This window comes from Syngnathoides biaculeatus, chromosome 9 (genome assembly GCF_019802595.1).
Source record: "Syngnathoides biaculeatus isolate LvHL_M chromosome 9, ASM1980259v1, whole genome shotgun sequence".
NCBI classification, from domain to species: Eukaryota; Metazoa; Chordata; class Actinopteri; order Syngnathiformes; family Syngnathidae; genus Syngnathoides; species Syngnathoides biaculeatus.
In genome coordinates this window covers 14,714,839-14,737,649 of record NC_084648.1, presented here as the reverse complement: position 1 = coordinate 14,737,649, position 22,811 = coordinate 14,714,839, and the positions used below count along the sequence as shown (strand labels likewise).

The 22,811-nt window shown below is 43.0% G+C and overlaps 2 protein-coding genes, 1 long non-coding RNA gene and 2 other non-coding genes across 8 annotated transcripts; 4 read left to right on the top strand and 1 right to left on the bottom strand.

Moving 5' to 3' along the window:
• Positions 1 to 36: 36 nt before the first annotated feature.
• LOC133505682 (guanine nucleotide-binding protein G(I)/G(S)/G(O) subunit gamma-13-like) lies at positions 37 to 7,034 on the top strand. Of its 2 annotated transcripts, XM_061828981.1 has the most exons (7): positions 37 to 193; positions 479 to 539; positions 1,435 to 1,506; positions 1,726 to 1,795; positions 2,031 to 3,375; positions 5,275 to 5,390; positions 6,896 to 7,034. In XM_061828981.1, the coding sequence occupies exons 6-7, from the start codon at positions 5,293 to 5,295 to the stop codon at positions 6,999 to 7,001; spliced, it is 204 nt and encodes a 67-aa protein (XP_061684965.1). In that variant the 5' UTR covers positions 37 to 193; positions 479 to 539; positions 1,435 to 1,506; positions 1,726 to 1,795; positions 2,031 to 3,375; positions 5,275 to 5,292; the 3' UTR covers positions 7,002 to 7,034. The 2 variants fall into 2 exon arrangements, with proteins under 2 accessions (XP_061684965.1, XP_061684967.1); XM_061828983.1 differs by lacking the exons at positions 37 to 193; positions 479 to 539; positions 1,435 to 1,506; positions 1,726 to 1,795; positions 2,031 to 3,375 and adding an exon at positions 4,887 to 5,150.
• LOC133506813 (small nucleolar RNA SNORD60) lies at positions 1,551 to 1,639 on the top strand. The gene has a single exon (XR_009796634.1). It is a non-coding gene; the product is annotated as a small nucleolar RNA SNORD60 (small nucleolar RNA).
• On the top strand, positions 1,862 to 1,951 carry LOC133506814 (small nucleolar RNA SNORD60). Its single transcript, XR_009796635.1, has one exon. It is a non-coding gene; the product is annotated as a small nucleolar RNA SNORD60 (small nucleolar RNA).
• chtf18 (CTF18, chromosome transmission fidelity factor 18 homolog (S. cerevisiae)) lies at positions 6,875 to 22,720 on the bottom strand. The gene is given in 25 exon segments (XM_061828975.1): positions 6,875 to 7,015; positions 7,302 to 7,455; positions 8,659 to 8,728; positions 9,200 to 9,295; positions 9,397 to 9,541; positions 11,336 to 11,466; positions 12,485 to 12,634; positions 12,742 to 12,966; positions 13,038 to 13,152; positions 13,309 to 13,439; positions 14,442 to 14,540; positions 14,619 to 14,712; positions 14,806 to 14,942; positions 15,105 to 15,228; positions 15,302 to 15,399; positions 17,985 to 18,209; positions 18,310 to 18,448; positions 18,526 to 18,578; positions 19,600 to 19,692; positions 19,830 to 20,019; positions 20,318 to 20,344; positions 20,425 to 20,548; positions 21,665 to 21,757; positions 22,200 to 22,268; positions 22,271 to 22,720. Coding segments are annotated over 24 exon segments (2,766 nt in total). The 5' UTR covers positions 22,287 to 22,720; the 3' UTR covers positions 6,875 to 7,015; positions 7,302 to 7,333.
• Positions 7,716 to 16,726, top strand: LOC133505684 (uncharacterized). 3 transcript variants are annotated; one of them, XR_009796315.1, is made up of 4 exons: positions 7,716 to 8,030; positions 13,067 to 13,176; positions 13,765 to 14,111; positions 16,494 to 16,726. It is a non-coding gene; the product is annotated as an uncharacterized LOC133505684 (long non-coding RNA). The 3 variants fall into 3 exon arrangements; XR_009796314.1 differs by lacking the exon at positions 7,716 to 8,030 and adding an exon at positions 9,553 to 11,198; XR_009796316.1 differs by lacking the exon at positions 7,716 to 8,030 and adding an exon at positions 12,859 to 12,994.
• Positions 22,721 to 22,811: the final 91 nt, after the last annotated feature.

Sequence of the window (22,811 nt, the reverse complement as noted above, 5' to 3'; positions counted from 1 at the left end):
CCGCTTAAATTTGGTAACGGAACTTTCCGTTTCCGTTTTCTCTCCCTTCTTTCTGCAATGGAGGACCACGTTGGCAGCAAGTTTTCTTCCTCTGTTCGAATTTATTTAACAACGAATGGCAAAAACGCCCCAAATTGTTCCCTGCTTTGCTTTGTGAGTTCTCACCGGTGTAGAAAAAGAAAACATGGCTGAGGTGGGTATATAGATATTGTATTTTTTTTTTTTTTTTTTACAGACGCTTTTCTGAGCACGAGACCACGTGGAGGAAAATTGTTGGATTGAATATTTTCTATCATTTTAATATGTTGTCCTTTAAAAAAAACTCATTTACATCTCTATGCGTTTAGTTCAACAATTTGACTTAAAATAATCGACTGTTCAAGTTTACTCTGCAGTCAATGAGCTTCCTCCATTTAGTTGCCCTTTTTATAAAATGGATCCCTGCAATATTTGAATAATTATTTTTCCTTCTCCAAAGGTTCTTTTCAGACTTTTAGCAGATTTTTGAAAAGACAACTAAAGGCGAGGACATTAACAAGGTAAATCCACATTTACAGTAAAATACATCACGGGGTGTCCTGTTTACAACGAATTTGTCTGTTAATCGAAATTAAAACTAAAATCACAAACTATAAAACTAAATATCAAACTAAAATCACAAGTATCGTAAATATTAAGATATTTACTGTACAGGGCTGATACTGAGTCGAGGAGGTCGAAACCCGATATTTTGAGTTGATAATCATTTTCCACAGAACGGATAATATTGAGGTTGTAATTTTGAATGAACACTTCGTTTATTTGCATTTAATCATATGTTTATTAAGCAGATTTGCAACATACTAAAGGTTTGTATCTTCATAGTATTTGACAATGGTTCGATTTTAAATAATAAAAACTTCTCCTGCCCAGCAGCGTGTCTTATGACGTAAAATGGAAATAACACCCAAAACCTAAAAAGTGCAGCGAGATTACAGGATTGCCAGCAACTCTTAAAAAAAAATAATAATAATTTGTTACTTGAAGTTCACATAGTTTTCCATTTACTGTTTGTCACACACAAGATGGCGGACAAGAGAATCCTGGGACTGTGGTGATGTCATCCGAAATCGCTCTGTCTATTCCACTCCCGTGTAAATATTTTATGAAGAATGTCAGACCTGTAAATGCAGTAGTTGGCACGTTTTGCGCTGTGGCGTTTTTAACTTTGTGATGTCGATAGTTCTAAACCGAAGACCCCACTCCACCCCTGTGCAAATTAGCCGCTGGTGACAAATGAAAACACTTCTGACACCTACTATGAAAACTGAAATATCGCTTGTGATTCTACAATTCATCCCGAGGCTTCACAACTTTTGATTTAAAAAAAAAATAATAATAATAATAATTTTTAGGGGGGTTTAATATTTCTCTTGTCCCTTCCACCATATACAGCATGGAGGCAAGGACCCAAAGAGCGCCTGGTCAGAGTTTGGACTCATTCCACCTGGCCGGATGTGAGCGATGGTGAGGTTTTATGAAATATACGCCGTCAGCGATTTCGTTCTTCAAGTCGGTGATGACAAATCAATTAATTTTTCTGACACCTACTATGACAGCTGGACTCCAGTTTGTGATTCGAGTTTTTGCCCTGAGGCTTCATTAAAATTGTCGGAAATTCCGATATGTTTTTTTTTTTTTTTTTTTGAGCCACCTATAATGCATTTGTTTTGTTACATGTTGCAGAGGTGACGATGAAAAGGGACGGACGGGCCTGAGTTGAGATTGCACTTCAGCCGACTGGATGTGACAGCTGGTGAGTTCGTGTGTAAATAAAAAGAATTATGATAATAATTTAAAAACCCTCAGTGGGTTTCTTACTCGCCAGTGATGACAAATCAAACAACTTTTCTGACACCTACTATGACAGCTGACATTCAGCTTGTGATTCAAAGTTTTAACACTGAGGCTTCTTCGCTTGTCGTTATATGATTGCATTGAGTAACATTAAAGATGGTTAATTTTTTTTTCTTCTTCTCCTTACCACACAGGTGACGGGTGTCTTGCATCACGATTTTGAAGGCACAGCTGCAAAGATCGGAATACGAAAATACGATTGACCACGGCGTGGACACAAGCTCCCACACCTCATTTATTTATTTTTGGTGTCAAATGTCATGAAGTCCTGAAATATTTAAAATTTGATTCCGTGATTTCAATGCCGGGCGAACCGATGGTAAAGCGTTGGCCTCGGATTTCTGAGGTCCCGGGTTCGATCCCGGCCACGCCCGTGTGGTGTTTGCATGTTCTCCCCGTGCCTGTGTGGTTTTTCTCCAGGCACTCCGGTGTCCTCCCACATTCCAAAAACATGCAACATTCATTGGAGAGTCTAAATTGCCCATAGGTGTGATCGTGAGTGCAGCCGTTTGTTTCCATCTGCCCTGCGGATTGGCTGGCGACCAGTTCAGGGTGTCCGTTGACAGCTGGGATAGGTTCCCGTGCTCCCCGCGACACTCGTGAGGATAAGTGGCAAAGAAAATGGACTGATTTCAATGTCTAGCTTGAGTTTGATAGCTGAGACCAACGTATTTCATGAAGCACATAGATCACAGGTGTGCCAAAATTAAAAAGTCAAATAATGAAGTACCAAAATAATTTTAGATTTCAGACAACTCTGTACGTGGGAGGATGCAAATCTAGTCAGGGAATTGCTCAATTAGTTTTTGGCATTTCTTGGAATAATTGGATTCATCCTGACTGGATACAGATTTGGACTTTAAATTTTTAAAAATTACGTTATAAATTAAAAATATAAAAATAATTTGGCAGTACCTATGTAAAGTTTTTCTATAATGGTCATTTGTTTTTTTTTTTTTTTAGGACCCATGAAATTTATTATGGGCTGGTCTTTCTGCCAACTTGTGCAAATATTTGTTGAGCTTTTTCTTTGTAAAGAACAAATACTTTCCCTTTTCCTGTGCTGTACATGTTAGGCAGCATTGATTACTCATTTGTAAATACAAATGTACTATTGTCATATTGTGGCATTCTCGAATGTTGGTATACTGGAGGGGGTATAAAATTCATCTTTGAAAACGGATTGAATCATCGCATCTAAGTCCAATGTGGCGTGCGGAGGCCACGCCCCTCGATCGTCCTCGTTTGCGTGCGCGCGCGCCTCACGTTTTGCCTGCAGGTGCGCGCACGCTTTGCCAGTCAAAGCAGGCGGCCGTCACGCCTCCTTTAAAGTCTTCCAGCATCCAGTCGTCAGGCAAAAGGGGGCGCGGCCAAATCCGCACCGCATCCTCACAGTCGCCAACCTCCTCCTAGAGCACCGGAGCGACTCCCGGCGTCACACCTCAACGCCGGACGACCACCGCGCGGATTTTTTTTCCGGTAGGCCCCCGAAGCGCGATTGCTTATTTCGCTAAATATTTGGAGGGGGGGGGGGGGGCGACACTGGAATTGGGTCTGGTCTCATTTGGCGGAGCGGATGGCCGTGACAGGCGCCCGCGGGGGCGGACGCTGACGGACGACGCGAGACTCGACCCACTTACGAGAGATCCGTCAAAACCGACGACGGTGTTGGGTCGTTTTGCGAGATCCGCGTGAGCTACGGTCGCTATGCGGGTTCTCGACGGGGGTCTCGGTCGGCCTCTTCCGGCTTTGTGAGCCGCATCCTGGCAGGGTGGGGCACTCTTTCACGCGGATGGAGGACAAGACGTGAGGATCGTTTCGCGGGACCGTGGGCGTTTTTAGCGGTATTAAGATGCGGTTATGTACAAAATAAGATTTAAAAAAAAAAAACACCTGGAACGTCCGATTCTTTGGTTGAAGAGTTTATGACCCGTGCACGCCTCCCACTTTTTGTCCCGGTCGGCTCCTTTTATCACATATCCAATTAATTGAGTGCTTAAAAAAAAAAATTCTCCACAACATTTCTAAAGAACTATCGAACTTTGAGACCCAAGTCCTACAGAATTTCTGTAGAAATTGTATAGAAAATCACAGGCAAAGTTCTGTAGAACAAGTTGTTCCGTACAAATTCTTTAGAGTTTTATAGATTTCTATAGAATTTTTTTTTTTTAATCAGGGTACCACTTGGAGAATCGATTAAACATTTAATCAGTAACTTAAAATGGTCCAAATCCTCTTACTTCAAATTTCTTCATGAAACTAACTACGAGATCTGAATTTACATCTGCTTCCCCCCGAGAAAACGACCGTCCCCATTTTTCTATGCTCCGGATCCAAAGCTGTCAGATGTTACAGATCGTGCGGATTTTGTTACGGATCTCACTGCTGACTCGGGATGCCTCTAACACTGATTTTTCAGCATTTAAAAATAAATCAATCAATAATCTAGTCGCTGTCTCGAGCCACAAAGATGCTAGCTGCCTGAAATAACCAACAGATGTGATTAAAAACAGCAAATCTCCAGTCACAGTGAACAGTGACCAATTTGTTTTGGCAATAAAGAAAAGAGAACTGTTGTTCGCAAACACCTCGACTCTCTATCTTTAAAGACCAAAGACCAAGTCCGAAACCTTGGTGTTCTGATTGATTCCGACCTGACGAAATCAATCACAAAAAGTGCCTTCTACCATCTGAAGAACATATCCAGAGTGAAGTCTTGTATGTGTCAAGCGGACCAGGAAAAGCTCATCCATGCATTATCTCAAGTAGACTTGACTATTGTAATGGTCTTCTGACTGGACTCCCCCCCCCCCCAAAAAAAAAAAAAAAAAAAAAAAAGAGTATTAAACAGAATGCTGCAGCTCGCGTTCTTACCAAAACAAAGCGGTCGGAGTAGATAACTCCAATTCTAAAGTCCTTGCACTGGCTTCCAGTCAGCTTTACGATAGATTTTAAAGTTCTGCTACTGGTCTATAAATCACTAAACGATTTAGGTTCTGAATACATGAAAGAAATGCTTACGGAATCCAATCCCAGTTGAGGTCTGAGATCGACTGACTAAGGTCAAATAGTGGAGCGCAGAGTCCAAAGCAAACATGGCGAAGCAGCATTTAGCTATTGCGACAGGGCAAAATCTAGGTTGCAAACTAATATTGTTATTGTTATGAAGGGAGGATGAGGAGTAATTAACAGGAGAAGACTGGGACTCCGCGGCGATCTCACAAAAAACAGAAAATCTGTGACTGAGTGATACGGTACGCTCGTCAACACAGAACTGGATGGAAACGCGTCACGGCGCGGAGTAACCACTTTTGTCGACTCGCTGATTTCAAAATAAAGGAGCTTCAATAACAGCTCCGGTTTTTCTTGTTCTGGCAGCGTGAATATCGTCGAGTCATGGACGACTTAGATGTTCCCCAGATGCGGAGGGAAGTGGAATCGCTTCAGTATCAGCTGGCCATCAACAGGGAGAAGTCCTCCATCACAGTCACTGAGTGAGTGGAAACAACTCACACTAAAACCGGGGTGGTGGGGGGGAGAAATCCAAACTCGTTTTTGTCACGGCCCGCGTTGTAGTTCCGCTTTCTATCGGAAGGCCGTTATGACTGAAACCGTGAAAATCTTTGACACATCGTATTTACGCATTAAATTTATCTACTAGGTTCAGAATCAGAAAAACAATAGTAATGGGTTTTTCAACTATTGTTGATGTTTGGTAACACAAAAATGCTTGCAACATCTCAATGTTGTGACAATTTGAAATTTTGGTACAGATTTGAACGATTTGCCTTCACGGGCCACATAAAATCATGCGGCGGGCCACATCTGGCCCCCGGGGCTTGAGTTTGACACCTGTGGACTAAAACATTGACATTTTGACATGACACGGAGGATTGATTTTAAATTGACGCCCCCTTTCAAAGGAATCTTTAATTGCATATAGGTGCCCAAAAATGGTGGCAAAGTATGTATACAAACTCATGTTACATCCATCCATTTTCTTAGCAGCTTATCCTCACTAGGGTCGTGGGGAGTGCTGGAGCCTATCCCAGCTGTCATCAGCCAGGAGGCGGGGCACACCCTGAACTGGTCGCCGGCCAATCGCAGGGCACATAGAGACAAACAGCCGCACTCACCATCACACCTGGGTGCAATTTAGAGCGTCCAATTAATGTTGCATGTTTTTAGGATATGGGACGAAACCCATGCAGGCACGGGGAGAACGCGCAAACTCCACACAGGGAGGGCTGGGACTTGAACCCGGGACCTCAGAATTGTGGATAGGGATAGGCTCCAGCACTCCCGCAAGAAAATGGATTTATGGATAAATTGTCCCCTAGGTGTGTTTGTGAGTACGACTGTCGGGTGTCTCTATATGCCCTGCGATTTGCTGGGAACCAGTTCGGGTGTACCCCGCCTCCGGCTGGATGACAGCTGGGATAGGCTCCAGCACTCCCCGCGACCCTCTTGAGGATAAGCGGCAAAAAAAATGGATGGCTGGATAAATTGTCCCCAGGTGTGTTTGTGAGTACGACTGTCGGGTGTCTCTATATGCCCTGCGATTGGCTGGCAACCAGTTTTGGGTGTACCCCGCCTTCTGCCCCTTGACAGCTGGGATAGGCTCCAGCACTCCTGCGACACTCGTGAGGATAAGTGGCTCAGAAAATGGATGAATGTGCGATAAATGTTCACTGTACAACCGTATTGCAGTTAGATAAAGTGTACCGCTCCATTTGCTTGCCCCGATGAACAAGTAACCCATCCAACAATATTAATCCCATTAATTAATATTCCGTATCCGTTTCATGGGCAGAAATTCACATTATTTGCACGTTATATGAATTTTGTCGTCTCAATTTAATATTTCTCGGGAACACATTTTATCTATACTGTGGCCACAAGTCACGTCTGGGGTTCTGTACGTACTCGTAACCACGCGTCGCCCACTTTGTTCCGTCCAGTCGAGCGTGGTCCGACTCCAGTGCGTGTTTTCCTTTAGGCTGGTGAAGTGGATCGAGGGCTGCGTTTGCGAGGATCCGTTCCTGAACCCTGAGCTGATGAGAGCAAATCCTTGGGTGGAGAAGGGGAAGTGCGTGATCCTCTGATGACCAAACGCAAACTTGCAGAAAGAAAAAAACAACAAAAATGTACACACAGTCAAAGCACGGACGCACCACCGATTATGTGCACCCACACAATTGCGCACACGCACGGACACTACTATTTACTACTAATTTATTTGGATACTTTGAATGCTGTTATTTTAAGATTTCTGTGTGTCTGCGTGCGCAGCACCGAGTAGCTTTTTAGATGTATGTTTTTATTGGCTATTTACACTGTCAATCAAAAAAAAAAATAATAATAAAGACTGTTTAGAATTGAACAGAACCAAAGAGTTGGCGTACTTCTGTGCTTTCGGTTGCGAGGTGCGTTGGATTCACAGGAGTTCCCGGATGTAAACGTTCCGCCGCACGGCGTTGGACATGCCTTCGTTGAAGCGGAACCACACGTCGCTGTTGCCCACCGCCTTCCCCATGGCGAGGACGGCACACTTTTGTACTGCAAAAACAGGGAAAGTTATTATTATTATTTATTTATTTATTTATTTTAGCTTGTCCAAAACTGCCTCTCGAGCTGCCGGCTCACTTCGACAGACAGCCAGTGCGACGGTCTGAGCGCTCCTCCGTGCTGAAAAGTCTCCTTGTGATGAATACGCATGTGTAACTAATAGGGGACCGCTGGGTACGCAGCAGACGCGTACTGGGAAATGTCCCTGTCTCATAGATCCCCAACTTCTCGTACGTGTGGGAGCTAAAATAGGTTAAAGCTTAACCCTAACCTAACCTTAAAACAAAAGTTGATTAAAAAAAGAAAAAAGATATACACATATGTACATTCGCTGTGTTCATCTTTCTGAGACGTCCGTAGCAAACACGAATACTCGGCGACAAGTTGTCGGATGGCACGTGTTGAAGAATGGATGGGGATGTTTCAGAATGGCGGCAAGTTTACAAAATATACGCGCATGACTCACAAAGAGACTTTGAAGCACCGGGAGCGCTCAGACCGTCACACTGGCTCACTTCTACAGTCGGCCGGTGCGACTGCAGGGCCGAGAAAACGGAAACTAAGTGGTATGACAGTAAATATAACGTAATTCCCGACCTATAAATGCACCTGGTTATTAGCCTCGGTACACATAAGGAGTTTATCGCTAGTGCGGCGCTAACGCCATCCCCACGCTAATGCTAGCCGGCACTAACACTAGCCCTGTGCAAACGCTATCGCTGCACTCACAGTCACCCCGTGCTAACGCTAGCCCCGCTATAGCGTCGCATCACCGTATAGACCGCAGTGTTTAAAGCATGTGAAAAAAGTCGTGGCTTGTAGGCCGGAAATTACGGCCACGCTACTCTAAGAACGCCCGATCTCGTCAGATCTCGGAAGCTAATCGGGTTTGGCCCTGGTTAGTACTTGGATGGGAATACCGGGTGCTGGAAGCTTCTCTCCCCGGCTAAATGCGGAGGGGTTGCGTCAGGAAGGGCATCCGGCGTAAAACTGTGCCAAACAAATATGCGTTCATCTAAGATGACACGCAGTGGCGACCCCGTATGGGACAAACCGAAAGGAAAAGAAGAACAACTACAAAAAACCTCTCTGTATGTAGTATCGGACTTTTCCTGCAGTGGAAATACACGAGCCAGATGACGGTTTACCGTTCCAGACCGAACAGTACCGCTCGGCGGGAAGTGTTTTTGGTACCTGCGTCCGAGGACGATGGTGCGGTCGTCTGTTTCGGTGCAACGGCGCGGCCGAAAAAGTCCACCTCTTGCTGTCAGAATACAAAAGAAAAAAAAAAAACATTTTAAGCGGGGGCGAAGTGAGGCCACATCTCTCGAGCAGTTTTAACACTCCAAAGTCAAGTCAGAAATATCCTGGATGGAGGTCAGTACATCTTTCACGCGTCATTAACCTCATTTAACAGTTGCACAATGAGGGTCTAAATAAATCCCAGCGATGTCCTCATTATCCTCATTTCGATTTAAAATGACAACTACTCACTTGCACCACCTACAGGCAGCAACTGAAACCTACACAACCAACACTTCATCGGGTCAAAAGGATTATAGGATAACGCGCACAATGACATAAAATATGAGGAAAAGTCAAATTGGCAATGTGAACGGAATTACACTACATTACATTTTTCATGATCAGTGTTAATAGTATGACAAACAAACTTGTTTTTTTTTTCATAAAAAAAAAAAAAAAAAAGGAAAAATACTAAAGTGATGCGTCTCACCCTGGGCTCCACTGTGGTTTGTCTGACAATATTTTCCAACCTCTGATGATGGTTCCTGATGGGTTTAGGAGCAGCGCACACCTTCTCCACCTCTTTCTGAGTTACACATACAAAAAAAAAAAAAAAAAACAAGATTTATGGTGACTCAGTTCTGATGAGTATAAATAAGATGCTAATAATTTTTCAAAAAGTGTCACCGTAATAGGGTTGCGCTGTAACATGAGTTGCTCGGCCCTCCTCATCTTCTCCTGCTCCATCTCTCTGCTGATGGTTTGTTTTGCCTGATAGGTCAACTGGCGCCGCGGAGGCAGGCCCGAAAACCTCACCACCTCCTCCACACGCCTGCAGACACATTCGCGCGCAGTGTGAACAACTACACAACATCAGGACGCGCGCCGAGTGAAGTTTGCGATCTTGACGGGAGAAATAAGCTTCCACTTATCACGGCTTATACAACCAGAATTAAACCTGGATTTAATTATTCTATAAAACAATAATCTTCTTTGCACTGATCTCCAGCTCTCCCCCAGACACACGCTCACATACTCGCTGCATGCCTGCTCCATGCCTATAAATATCGCATTAATCTCTCCACTTGCTGTGCTATTTATTGCACGTTTTCACAAACTATTAGACATGCTGGCATGTTTCGGGTCTGTCCTGGCTACATAACTCAAAAGCACTTACGCTTGAGGGCAGGAAAAGATGGCCTGACGTTTTCCCAAAGGATTTTCTTGTAGATTGCAAGAATTTGTTCTTCCATTAGTCACAGTAAGTGGTCGAGTTCCTGAGGAAGACCCTGAGAACATGAACTGCCAGCACCATGTATAACTGTTAGCATAATGTTATTTCTATGCCAAATATAATGAGTTGCGAGCTTCGGCATTCTTTTTTTTGTTAGTTGTGGTTTATGCCTGGTGTCCAATGTTCCCTCTAAGCCGCGTAACTGCGCACTTGTCACACACTCTCAGCGCAGAGAACTACAGCCTGAGACTGCCTCTCACAAAGAGCTGCTGCCCTGGCCACACCGGGCCACACTCTCTACTTCCTAGTTTACCTGACACAATTTTAAAGGAGTACGCTCATTATTACAAACACCAGGGTATGTGAATAATAGAAGAAAAAGTGGTGAAACTGGATGAGATTTTCTCTTTTTTTGAGAAAAAAAAGATCTGGTCTGAAGCCAAAGTAGAAAGTACAGGATGAGATGGTGTATAATGTTAAAATTCCACCTTGGCACAGCCTGACTGAGGATGAAAGCACGGATGATACATTGCCCAAAAAGCTAATTCTGTATTTTAAATACAGGAGGCAACATAACATTAACCCTAAAACTGTTTGGGAACATCATTCAGCTTTCAACATGCATTGCGAAAGATATTCTGCAAGCAATAATTAAATTTCACAGCAAGAAAAAAAAACGTGGAGATCATTGTGGGTTTAAAAAAAAAAAAAGAAAAAGTCGGAAGTGACATTTCAAATTTATAGTTAATTGGTATGGTATGTATTTGTATTGTAATGTATTTTTTTTGGTTTGTTGACATTTTCAGTGTAAGTTTGCAAAAACACAAAATTGTTGTTATCTGAACCTTTGAATGAGCCACGTAACTTCAATGGATGACACTGACCACAGTGCATACGTCTGACGTTGCTCACAGTGGCCGAAGGGGGCGCTCACGGCCTTAAGTGTGTTTGCTCAAACTCGTAAAAAATTAGAGGGGACATTGTGTGGTGTCTGTCTTGTGTTTTGCTTATGTCAGTCACAACCACTTAATTAACAAAGGCCAGTAAGGACTGTAATTGTTTGAATATTGTTTTGGGTTAGTTTGTGCCCATCTTGATGAGTTGCCATTGCATCTTGGCAAGTTTCACCACTGTCCCCAGTTATGACCAATCGTGGATAACGGCAATTAGCATGTTTCACCGAAGGCCCAAATGTTTGAAAATGGCTTCGCAACCTACAGCATTCCAGACTGACGGGCTTCAATCACTCTCACAGGTACCATTGAAGTAGTTTCTTGATTCAACAAATCTGGCAGTAGTCAGGCTTGGGTGTTGTCAGTGATACTGAACTCTGACATTTTTCCACATTTTTTAGCATTCACATACGTCGTGTAGGTCTGCACGGGCACTCACGGCTCCAGGATGTACGTGTATTGCCCCTCGGGTGTGCGGTCCTGCCGGTACGAGAGATTGTACGCCAACATGGTGTCGATTAGCTCGCACATCTGCTCTTTCTCTCTGCGACTGAACAGCTGCGGGTTCACCTGGAGCACACGGAGGATTTTTATTAATCCATATTTGTCACAGGCAACAACTTTGGGGAGCTTTAGGTACCGTAATTCCCGGCCTACAGAGCGCACCTGGCTATAAGCCTCACCCAGTACATTTGTAAAGGAAATACCGTTTGGTACATACATACGCCACAGCTGCGTAAAAGCCGCAAGTGCCCACATTAAAACACGAGATATTAACAAAGAAAGACTGTACACAGAGAGCTAATGCCAGCAGCGCCCGCTAACGCTAGCAGCACTGTGCTAACGCAAGCAGCGCCAGGCTAACGCTAGCAGCACCGCGCTAACAGAGCCAGTGTGACTTTCTGAGCGCTCCCGGTGCTGCTAAGTAACTTTGTGAGTAATGCGCATCCGCGTATATTCTGCATGCGTGTATATTTTGTAAACTTGCGGCCATTCTGAAACATCCCCATCCATTCTTCAACGTGTGCCATTCGACAACTTGTCGCCGAGTGTTCATCTTCGCTACGACCGTCTCAGAAAGACAAACACAGCGAACGTACATATCTTTTTCTTTCTTTTTTTTTTTTTTTTAAATCACCTTTTGTTTTAAGGTTAGGTTATAACATATGTTAGCTCCCTCTATGTAGAAGAAGGGGAACTATGAGACCGGGAGATTTCCCAGTAAGCGTCTGCTACGTACCCAGAATTCCCTTGTTAGTAACGAATGTGCACTCATCACAAGGATACTTTTCAGCTCGGGGAAGCGCTCAGACCGTCACACCGGTTAAAAAAAGATAAAACATACCGGTAAAAATCACAATAACGTGCTAGCACAGCGGTAACAGGGTCGAACCGGTAAAAGTCACTTCCTCGGCACATATATTCCGCCGGTCTCACTCTAACCTTTTCCGGTCGAGTGCCCCCTTACGGCCGTTCGAAAAAAAAAAATGCACAAATTAGCCGCATCACCGCATAAACCGCAGCGTTGAAAGCGTGTGAAAACAGTCGCTGCTTATAGGCCGGAAATGACGGTATATGCTGTACATACGGGGCGGAGTTTGGGAGAGATGATATCGAGGAGCAGCGTGAGAATGTCCAGGGCGAGGTTAAGTTGGCTGATCCTGGTCCTGATCCTGGCCGGGATGTCGGACAGCATGGTGGACAGAGCATTCCTGCTGCTCTGGAGTTGAGAAGTCAGCTGAAAATGAAGCAGAGGGTTTATTCCTAAAAAAAAAAAAGAAAATATTGCTGCAGTGGCTAAATAGCCTCACAAAAAGAACAATGTATGTAATGAACGAGGTTCACCTCATGCTGGGTGTGCGGATAGTTGATCCGCGGAACGTGCGTGTGCGCAAACAGGAAGTGATAAGCAACGGACAGGAAGGGGAGGTACTTCATGAGGGTAAAGTTCTGCCCGTGCATGATGACTTGGTTGAGCCGGTCAGAAAAGCATATCCAGTCCAGCGCGTCGCACACGTTCTGCAGGTTGGGATCTCGGACCCTCATGGACAAATAGTTGTCGTGCAGGCCCTGAGTGAAGGAGAGTGAAATTAAAATGGTAATGGTGCTAAAAATGTATTACAATATGACATCTTTATTACCTGAGAAACTTTTTCATATTCTCCACTAGATGTGGCCAAGTCAAGAATGTGCTGGAACCTCTGACCGCCGCCTCCGGAACCACGGACTTCCCCAAAACTCTCACCAATGCGTTTCCTAAAGAAATTTGGAGGGTGTCAGGTACCAAGATATATTCGGATTAAGATCCATACAGTAATTCAATAATTCATTCCATCCTGTGCAAAATATTGGAGAAGGAGCAAGACAACGGGTGCACTTTCTCAGACCTGGTTTTGGATGGAGCTACTGTACCGTTTACTGCGTGGTAACTGGAAGATCTCCTGCCACAGATGGAAGAGTCCTTTGTTTTGGTCCTTCTGGCCCACAGACATGCACTGGATAGTCCTGGTGTTGAGCTGCTTGTGACCTCGGCTGAAAAGGAACTGCATAAAAAAAAAAAAAAAAAAGTACAAGAGTGCCTCAACTTATGAGTTTTAGTCATTCCATAACCACATTTGTAACTCAAAACGCAAATCTCAAATCTGTTTCTTCAGTGAAATGAATGAAAATGCTATCAATCCGTTCCAGACAGCCCAAAACACCAACAAAATATTTGAAACGCATTTACTAATAAAAAAAAAAAAATAGCACTCTATATTGTTGTACACTATCATAAATTACAACAAAAACCAATTATGTGTTAACATGAATGTGCACATCATGATAATTTAATAGACATTGTGCTGCTTCTTCTGGTGTGTACCTTAGGCACCTGAGGGCAGCATACCTACAACACATCATCCATCTATTTTCTTAGCCGCTTATCCTCACGAGGGTCGCAGGAGTGCTGGAGCCTATCCCAGTTGTCAACGGGCAGGAGGCGGGGTACACCCTGAACTGGTTGCCAGCCAATCGCAGGGCACATTGAGACAAACAGCCGCACTCACAATCATACATATAGTGCCCAATTAATGTTGCATGTTTTTTGGGAGGTGGCAGGAAACCAGAGTGCCCGGAGAAAAGCCACGCAGACACGGGGAGGTCATGCAAACTCCACACAGCCGGGGCCGGGATCAAACCCTGGACCCCAGAACTGTGAGGCCGACGCTTTCCAGGTGAGCCACCGTGCCACCCATAATACATTATAAAACACTCTTCCAAACTCAGTAAGCTGCAGTAATATATCATTTTTAGCAAAGGGTAATGAATGAAAGTCTGCAAGTACTGTTGTATTGTGTTTCTACGTGTTTAAACAATTGCTCGATTGATGCTAGTTTCGTTAGCCCATCCAGTGTCGTTTTGCATTGTGTGTTAGCAATAAGCTAATGGACCTTTATAAAGGGCCCGTTGCATATGATGATTCTACATTTTTTTTCCCGTTTTGAAGTCTGAAAAATGTGGAAAAAAGTTACTAACTTCTACTTTTAACACGGATGCCCTTTTACCTGGAGGGTGTTGATGCAAGACCTGATGTCATTGTCGGTTTTCTCACAAAGTAGCATCAGCGCGCCGGTGTCGGCCTTCATCCCCTGACGGAGAGAGATCTGCGAACCAAGGACATAAACTTTGTTAAGCGCTTTATGCATTTAGCTACTTGATGTGTGTGTGCGTATAGCGTGTACCTCTGCCAGTCTCTGAGCCAGACGGGTTGGCTGAGTTTGGGGGAACGTCAGGAGGAAGGCCTGCTGCCTCAGCGGTCTGAGAGCTGGAACGTAACTGACAAAAACACAACCCGATATAAAAACGAGCTTCTTGCTTCATGCTGCCGTTTAAACTTAGGAGGCGTTATTTTAAAAACTTTTTTCTTACAGATCGTTGCAGATGCAGATGATTGGTCGCATTAGAATGGACTCCTTCTTTTTCTTCTTTTTCGTGGAGTCGGCACCAGCCTCACTGCCGTGTCCGTCTTTTCTGTTCAGGGTCGCCAACAGCACGTTGATCGTAGCCTGAGTAGAAAAACGAAAAAAACATTTAAACAATTGTCTTTTTTGTCTCGGTACTGAAGAGGAAAATATTATGTACTGGTTATATAGTTTAAATACTGTACGAGAAATAAGCAAAGTGCAGACTACACATCACGATACAATTAAATTGATACAGTTACATACTGCCGGGGCGCCGTCAATTTCGTCAATAACGAGGCAGTTTGGTCGCTCGTCGGCTCCTAAAACGGATTTCATCTGCGTAGCCGTGTCGATGCGTTTCTGGAACACTTCAGCGCTGCGATCGTCACTGCACGACAACAAAAAGTCAGCACAGGAAAAATATTGTAAATGTAAGCGTAGTTGTGGTTGGCTTTGCTAACCTTGCGTTGATTTCCACTACATTGTAGCCAGCGTGCTTGGCAATCACATGAGCCAAGGTGGTCTTTCCCAAACCTGGAGGACCAGACAACAGCGCCACCTAGACAGTGAAAGAATCGGTTATAGAGCGAAAGAACCAGCTACTTGAATTAATGATTCAATGGAATCGGTATTACATTGGTATAAAATGATTTCCGGCCTATGAGCCGTGACTTTTTTTTTTCAAAAAAAAAAAACAAACAAAAAACAAAAACGGGCAGCTCTAATTACTTTTATTTGGATACTTGATCCTTTAATGTGACTCATTTCCAGGCAAAAAAATTGAACACAGAGTAGTTTCAAATCTTTTGTATTTCTTTTTTTGTTGTAACCCTTTGTACGATTGATTTTATGATACTATTAAATATCCCATTGTTATACGAGTACGGCAAACATACTACCATAATTTCCGACCCACAAGCCGCGACTTTTTTTTTACACGCTTTCAACCCTGCGAATTATGCGGTGATACGGCTAATTTGTGCATTTTTTCTAATGACACTCGAGTGGTAAAGGTAAGAGTGAGACCGGTGGAATATATGTGCCGAGGAAGTGACTTTTATCTGTGTTTTTTTCTTTTTAAACCGGCTCTGTTAGCGCTGCGCTAGTGTTAGCACATTGCTGCTGTTACTGCCATGTCTCAGAGATTTTTACCGGTATGTTTTTTTTTTAACCGGCCCTGTTAGCACCGCACTAGCGTGTTGCTGCTATGTTACTGCCATGGGTGTTTTTTTTTACCGGTATGTTAAAAAAAAAAAAAAAAAACTCTTTCTTTGTAAATATCTCGTGCTTGAATCTGGGTTTCAATGGGGGCACTTGGGGCTTTTACACACCTGTGACTTAGGTGTGGACCAAATGGTATTTCCTTTACAAATGTACTGGGTGAGGCTTATAACCAGGTGCGCTCCGTAGGTCGGAAATTACGGTAAATTATTTTTAAAACTGATGGAACATTTGAATCTTTGGATAGAATGCTGAGATTCTGAAGTAACACTCATCGTCAAATGTCATTCTCTGATTCATGTTGGGAAACAATCGGCATGGGAAAGTACTGGAATTGAGGGAATACACACTAACGTTGCAAGCCAGGGGAATGTCCCATCATTCACTCCAAGTTATCACATATTTCAGCTAGGCCATATTTGTTCCGTACAGTTCCCGAGGAAGTGGAAAAATACAAGTGACGGTGCTTTTGAGAAGCTGAAGCCATTTGATCATAACCTTGGATAAGGAAAATGGCAGCCAATTTGCTGCACGCTGCAGCGGACGGCAGTGAAGAGAGACACGGCACTCAACTCGGCCACGTCATTTATCGCCACAACACAAGAATGTACTGCCGTGTGTGTGTGTGGGGGGGGGGACTTGGCCTAATTAAACTTTAACTTCTATTTCTGTGTACTCTCTTATTATGTTTACATATTTATACTTTACAAGAATACCGTGCGCTTTTTTTGTTCAAAACATCTTACAAACATATTGTGAGCTAGAAAGAGGTCGTTGAAAATGATTAAAGGCATGCTCACCTTGTATGTCAAGGCACTACTGTATAAACAAACAAGTTAGAGTCAGAGTGGAATATCAGGTTAGGAATTTAATTTGTTCTGTGACTCCTGTTCTCAAACCGAGATTATGTTTTCCATGAAAGTGGATTGAAATTTAACTAATCCGTTCCAGCCGATTGTTGTGTCGTTAAAAAAATTAAGCCTGCAATACAGAAATAAGGGGTGGCACGGTTGGGCAGCTGGTAATGCTTTGGCCTCACATTTCTGAGGTCCCTGGTTCAAATCCCAGCCCTGCCTGTGTGGAGTTTGCATGTTCTCCCCGTGCCTGCGTGCCTTTTCTCCGGGCGCTCTGGTTTTTCTCCCACATCCCAAAAACATGCAATATTAATTGGATACTCTAAATTGCCCCGAGGTGTGATTGTGAGTGCGTCTGTTTGTCTCCATGTGCCCTGCGATTTGCTGGCAACAAGTTCAGGGGGTACCCCGGCTCCTGCCCGTTGACAGCTGGGATAGGCTCCAGCACTCTCTGCGACCCTCATGAGGATAAGCGGCGAAGAAAATGGACAGATGGATAAAGAAATAGGTGAAAACACAATTGACAATTATGACATAGCAGTGCGTTCTCTAGCAAGTAAATGTGCCGTGTGATCGCCGTTCAAGGTACCGTAATGTTTATGTTCGCTGCGAGCACGAAAATCTCACTCATCTTTATTGGCCAAGTGTGTAAAAACACACAAGGAATTTTTCTTTGGCAATCGGTGGCCACCACCTCCCGAAACGCAGAACGGCTTGTGTTGTACTGTGGAATGTGGCTACCATTTAAAAAAAAAAACAAAAAACTGCAGCACAGAGCTTTTGTTGTTTTTGGAGCAATAAAAAAAATTGTAATCCTTATGCAGCTCTGCCAAGACTGTCTGTTAATCCAAAATAGTGTGTAACGGTGTTATTCAAACAAGAGCCTGACAAGTTAATATTAAGGGAGCTGTGATTCCTTTTGTGTATTTTGATGTAAAAATTCCAAAAACATAATATTGAGACATCTGGTCTGTTTTTTTTTTTTTTTTTTAAATTGTAGAAAAATGCCAAACTGTCTCCTTTAAGGTAGCTACTCAACAACACTGCTGTTCAAAAAACACGAGTTCACCTTAAATTTGGGCCGCTTGTGTGGATCCAGTTCGGCCTCCAGTATCTCCTCAGTCATCTCCATCTTGGTTTTGAAGCGATTTGGATTCTGATTGGCTTGATGGGATTTAAACGAGGTTTGCGTCGGGGCTTGTCTGTTGGGCCACGCAGGGCGAGACGCCCTCTCTTTTCCAAACACCACAGTGTCCCAAAGCTTCAGCCACTTCAGCAGACAACGGTTGGTAAACTAAAACAAAACGAAACCCCCAAAAAGTGAAGCAACAAATAAGATGTTTCATTTATGTATTGAATGATTGTGTGAGGGGATGGACACGGATGTGTCGTACATCATCGCTGAGGAGCTCAGTGTAGTGGCGAGGAGAATATCTATCGACCCACAGTCGAAAGCTTTGGCCCTCAGAATCTTCCGGGTCCCCGTCTTCCGTCTCGCCACCTTCAGGCTCAACCAATATGTCATTCACGCTGCTGAAATATGACACAGTGCAAAATCGAAATTAAATGCAAGGAATTACGGCTGTGTGAAAGAAAGCGTGTTGGAGTACCTGGTTAATAACTCTGCGAGGCGCTGTGACTCTTCTACGACCTGCTGGTGGCGCTGCAGTTTAAAACAACAATTCATTTGTTATTGTCTTAACTTGATAACAATGAAAGATATGTTTTGTTCTTTTGCATGATCCTCAGATTCGTGAATTGTTTGTTCTTTTTTTTAACCTGAAAAGACATGCAGGTGAAGTGTATATTAGTCCGTTGCTGTCATTCGCTAATTTAGCATTTGGCTGTGTGCATGGTTTGTTTTGCCTGTGAGGTACCTGTTGTCAGTTCACTTCTGATTATCCATCCATCTTCTTACCCGCTTATCCTCACAAGGGTCGCGGGAGTGCTGGGGCCTATCCCAGCTGTCAACGGGCAGGAGGCGGGGTACACCCTGAACTGGTTGCCAGTCAATCGCAGGGCACATCGAGACAAACAGTCGCATTCACAATCACACCTGGGTGCAATTTAGAGTGTCCAATGAATGTTGCATGTTTTTGGAATGTGGGAGGAAACCGGAGTGCCTTTCAGATAGAAAGCGTTGGCCTCACAGTTCTGAGGTCCCGGGTTCAATCCCAGACCCGCCTGTGCGGAGTTTGCATGTTCTCCCCGTGCCTGCATGGGATTTCTCAGGGCACTCGGGTTTCCTCCCACATCCCAAAAACATGCAACATTCATTGGACACTCTAAATTGCACCCAGGTGTGATTGTGAATGCGGCTGTTTGTCTCGATGTGCCCTGCGATTGACTGGCGACCAGTTCAGGGTGTACCCCGCCTCCTGCCCGTTGACAGCTGGGAAAGGCCCCAGCACTCCCGCGACCCTTGTGAGGATAAGAAAAGTGTGTCGTGATCTATTTTCTTCTGTATGCGAGTTAATAAAATTAATAGAAAGGGGAAGCGATTTTTTTCCCTCCATTGTTCAGAGTACTTTGACTTCAGTCAAGGATTTAAATCAGTACTTTCACCAGGCTTTTTTTTTTTTTTTTTTTTACCTGTAAAAAAAAAAACAAAAAAAAAAACTACAGCGTGTGAGTACTTTTGACACCAGCTGGTGCCTGCCATAATCAAGGCATGATGTACTCACTCTGTCTGCCTCTTGCTCTCTCAGGACACTTATTGGCACAGCGAGCAGCCCCAAAGAACCCTGGGAATTGGGTAGCATTCTGCAGTCTGCAGCCTAGACACAAAGGGCCTCATTTACTAATATCCCAAATAGCAGGTGCTAAACTGTATGTTCACTCATGTGAACAGATTGCGCTGGCTCTGGGCAACCCTCTTTTCCAGAGCTGCTTATTACATAATGCTTCAGTCCACCTTTTGTGCTTCGGTGTCCTTTTGGCGGAGGTAGATGCGACTCCCCGAAGAGTCCGTGACGGTGATGTAGTCCCCTTGTAATGGGGGTCTCCTCATCACACGTGACTGCGTCGCCACAGCAGCAGGTGGCTGCGGAGACTCTGTTCTTGTTGCAAAGCTGCTGATATCTGGAGCTGCAGCTGAGGACGTTCTGGAAAACCACAAAACTTGTTCCTGAGTTGTTACGTCTAAATTCTATACAGTGTCTGAATAAGGAGATACTACCGTCGTTATTATGAGGGAGAGTAGACCAGGTTTCTTATTTCATTTGGAAAACATACTAATGTGCAGTATATCGCACATTTAGCAAAAATTTCTACAGGATTTCACTATTGTTAGCCTTTTAGGTTGCTGAATATTGCTATTTTTATGCAGACTTAAGCATTTTTATCAATGAATCATGACATTAAAAATATATATATATTGAACTGGAAAAGTCTCCAACTCACCCGCGACCCAAATGAGGACGAGGATGTCTATAGAAAATGTACGGGTGGATATTATTTATTTCCGAGATCTATGTAAAAAAAAAAAAAAATCTTCTCAGTTTTCCTACCCGACTGTAGGAGGTGCTCCATAGTGTTCCGGAGAGGACGGCGGGGTGATGTCATCACTCGGCGCAGACGTAAAAAGTCGCTTGACCACACTGGCGTCCTGCTTCTGACGCTTTGCCGTAGGAGCTTGTATAAAAAAAAAAAAAAAAAAATGAAAACGAAAACAATGACAGCAAAGAAAAGGAGAAAGGTCAGGATGGATATTTACAAGCTAGACAATAATATAACTTCTTCCTCAATTGAAATTGTCAAAACACATTTCTTCATTTCTAAACTGTAAACGCAAAACTCCAAGTTTCAAGCCAGAATTGCAAAAACTCTCACTCAAAACCTTTGTTGTCAAAGGGTTAGTGTGTCAAATCTGACTCCAGGTCAATCAAAATGAAAAATTCCACTGAACAGTTAGTACACACAACAGAGAAGAAGAAAAAAAAAATCACAAAGGTATAGGAATATTTTTTCCATCACTATATGAATTAATTTGGCAAAACGAAAATGAAGTTGAGCACTAATGAAAAATGTACATATCTTTTAAAAAAAGTGCTATACCTGCAAGTATAAGGACTTTTTAAAATATTGAAACACCTTTTTGTGTACACCACTGACTAGTCACATGTAAATGTACATGTTCGCCTCTCTGAATCTTCAGACTATGGTGGACACAGTGACTTAGATTTGGCTCTCCTTGTTGTATTTTCGTTTCCCTTATCATCAAACCAAGGACAGGAACATTTTCCACGACAGTGGCCTGTAATTTGTCCGAAATACATTTTTTTTGTGGTTTTATATCTCCTCTCAATCCCAGACTTCCTCTTATTCTGCCTGTCTCTTAGATTGTCTCAAGATATTGAAACGTCAACAATATGTGCTCATTCAATTGTCTTTTATTGGTTGCGATGCACATTATTCTCTCTTTGATTGTCTCAATCCATTGTGAAACTTCACCAATTGGTGCTCACTGAATGGTCTTGTATTAGTTTCTTCACGTCATTAGCCACAAGTGTGATGAATTTGCTGTAATTGTCTCTCTGAGAGAATTATGCTTTCATGCATCAGAGTGCAAAATATGTTTAGAGGGTGAAAACATACTTGCAGGTTGTGTCTAACTAAGTGAACGTTCTGCTAAAGCGTTCCGATTCAATAAGTAGGACCAGGGAACTGAGGATTCTGTTAAGACCAAGTGGATTTGTGTTTTAGCAATTGAGAAATATTGTAAACAGTCTTACTATAAAGCAAACTCACTGATTATCTGATCAGGCACCTGCTGGTATTCCAAGGGGGAAGCGTCATCATTTGCACTCTGCCTTTGACGCTTCGCAGGCTTGGAATATTCCTCTAAAAACACAACAAACAAATAATTGTAATAATAAAGCTCCATGAATGAGGCAAACAACATTATGTTTCTGAGTTTTCATCCCAGTATTTCAAAGGGTTATAGTTACACAAGTGGGAGTACAAATACTCGTGAGCCCTTAAAATTTTTTTATTTTTTTAAGAACAAAAACGCTCCCAGTTTCCAAACATTTCTGTAACGTACTGTATGTTAAAACACACAATTACAGTGTAACAAAAAGAGTGAAGTTAGCGAAAAGGGAAAGAAAAATGCTAAAATGCTACAAAAACAAAGCCTGGTGAGGAAAAAAAACACAACACAAATACAATACATGAACTCCCAAAAATGTTATACAAATAAAAACACTTGTTTGTCCGTCACATAGTTTTTACGAAATACTGAAGTAAACATTTAAAAGTTTTACAGGGTTTGTTATGAACTCACCTTCCAACTGAGCCAAAGCATCCAACTCGTCGGCAAACTGGTCCTCAAAATTGTCCTCAATCTCAAACATTCGTCATATTCATCCATGGTTACTCCAGAATATCCGTTTTTTTTTTTGCCAATTTTGAGGAAACTCTTTAGTTTGTTAAACCAATTCTAAATCAGTGTTGACGAAAGTGGTTTCCCGGCATTTTTTAGTCGCGACACTCCATTTCCGGGTACGTCAAGCTTTCAGACTTTTGATTGGTTGTCACAAGTTATCATTTCCGGGTTACCAAATTTTCACAAAATCAAAGGAATGCGTCTTAACAGCTATGTTCCAGATTCACGAACTACAAATCCCCTTTTAAATACATTTAGGCAGATTTTAAAAAAATATTTAATGTATTTAAAGTGTTTTACTAAGCAAACTTTTAAAATAAACATTCAACATAGTGCACTACATCCGATTTTTTTTAAACTGCAAAATACAGGTAAATTAAATTATATAAAAATTAATAATAGTCCATTTTTCACTTTTCTGAGGTTATGTCACAACATGGCTAGAAAACCTCATCGAGGAGGTGTCCAGGAAAATAACAATAACTATAATGGGGTCCTGTCACAATGTGA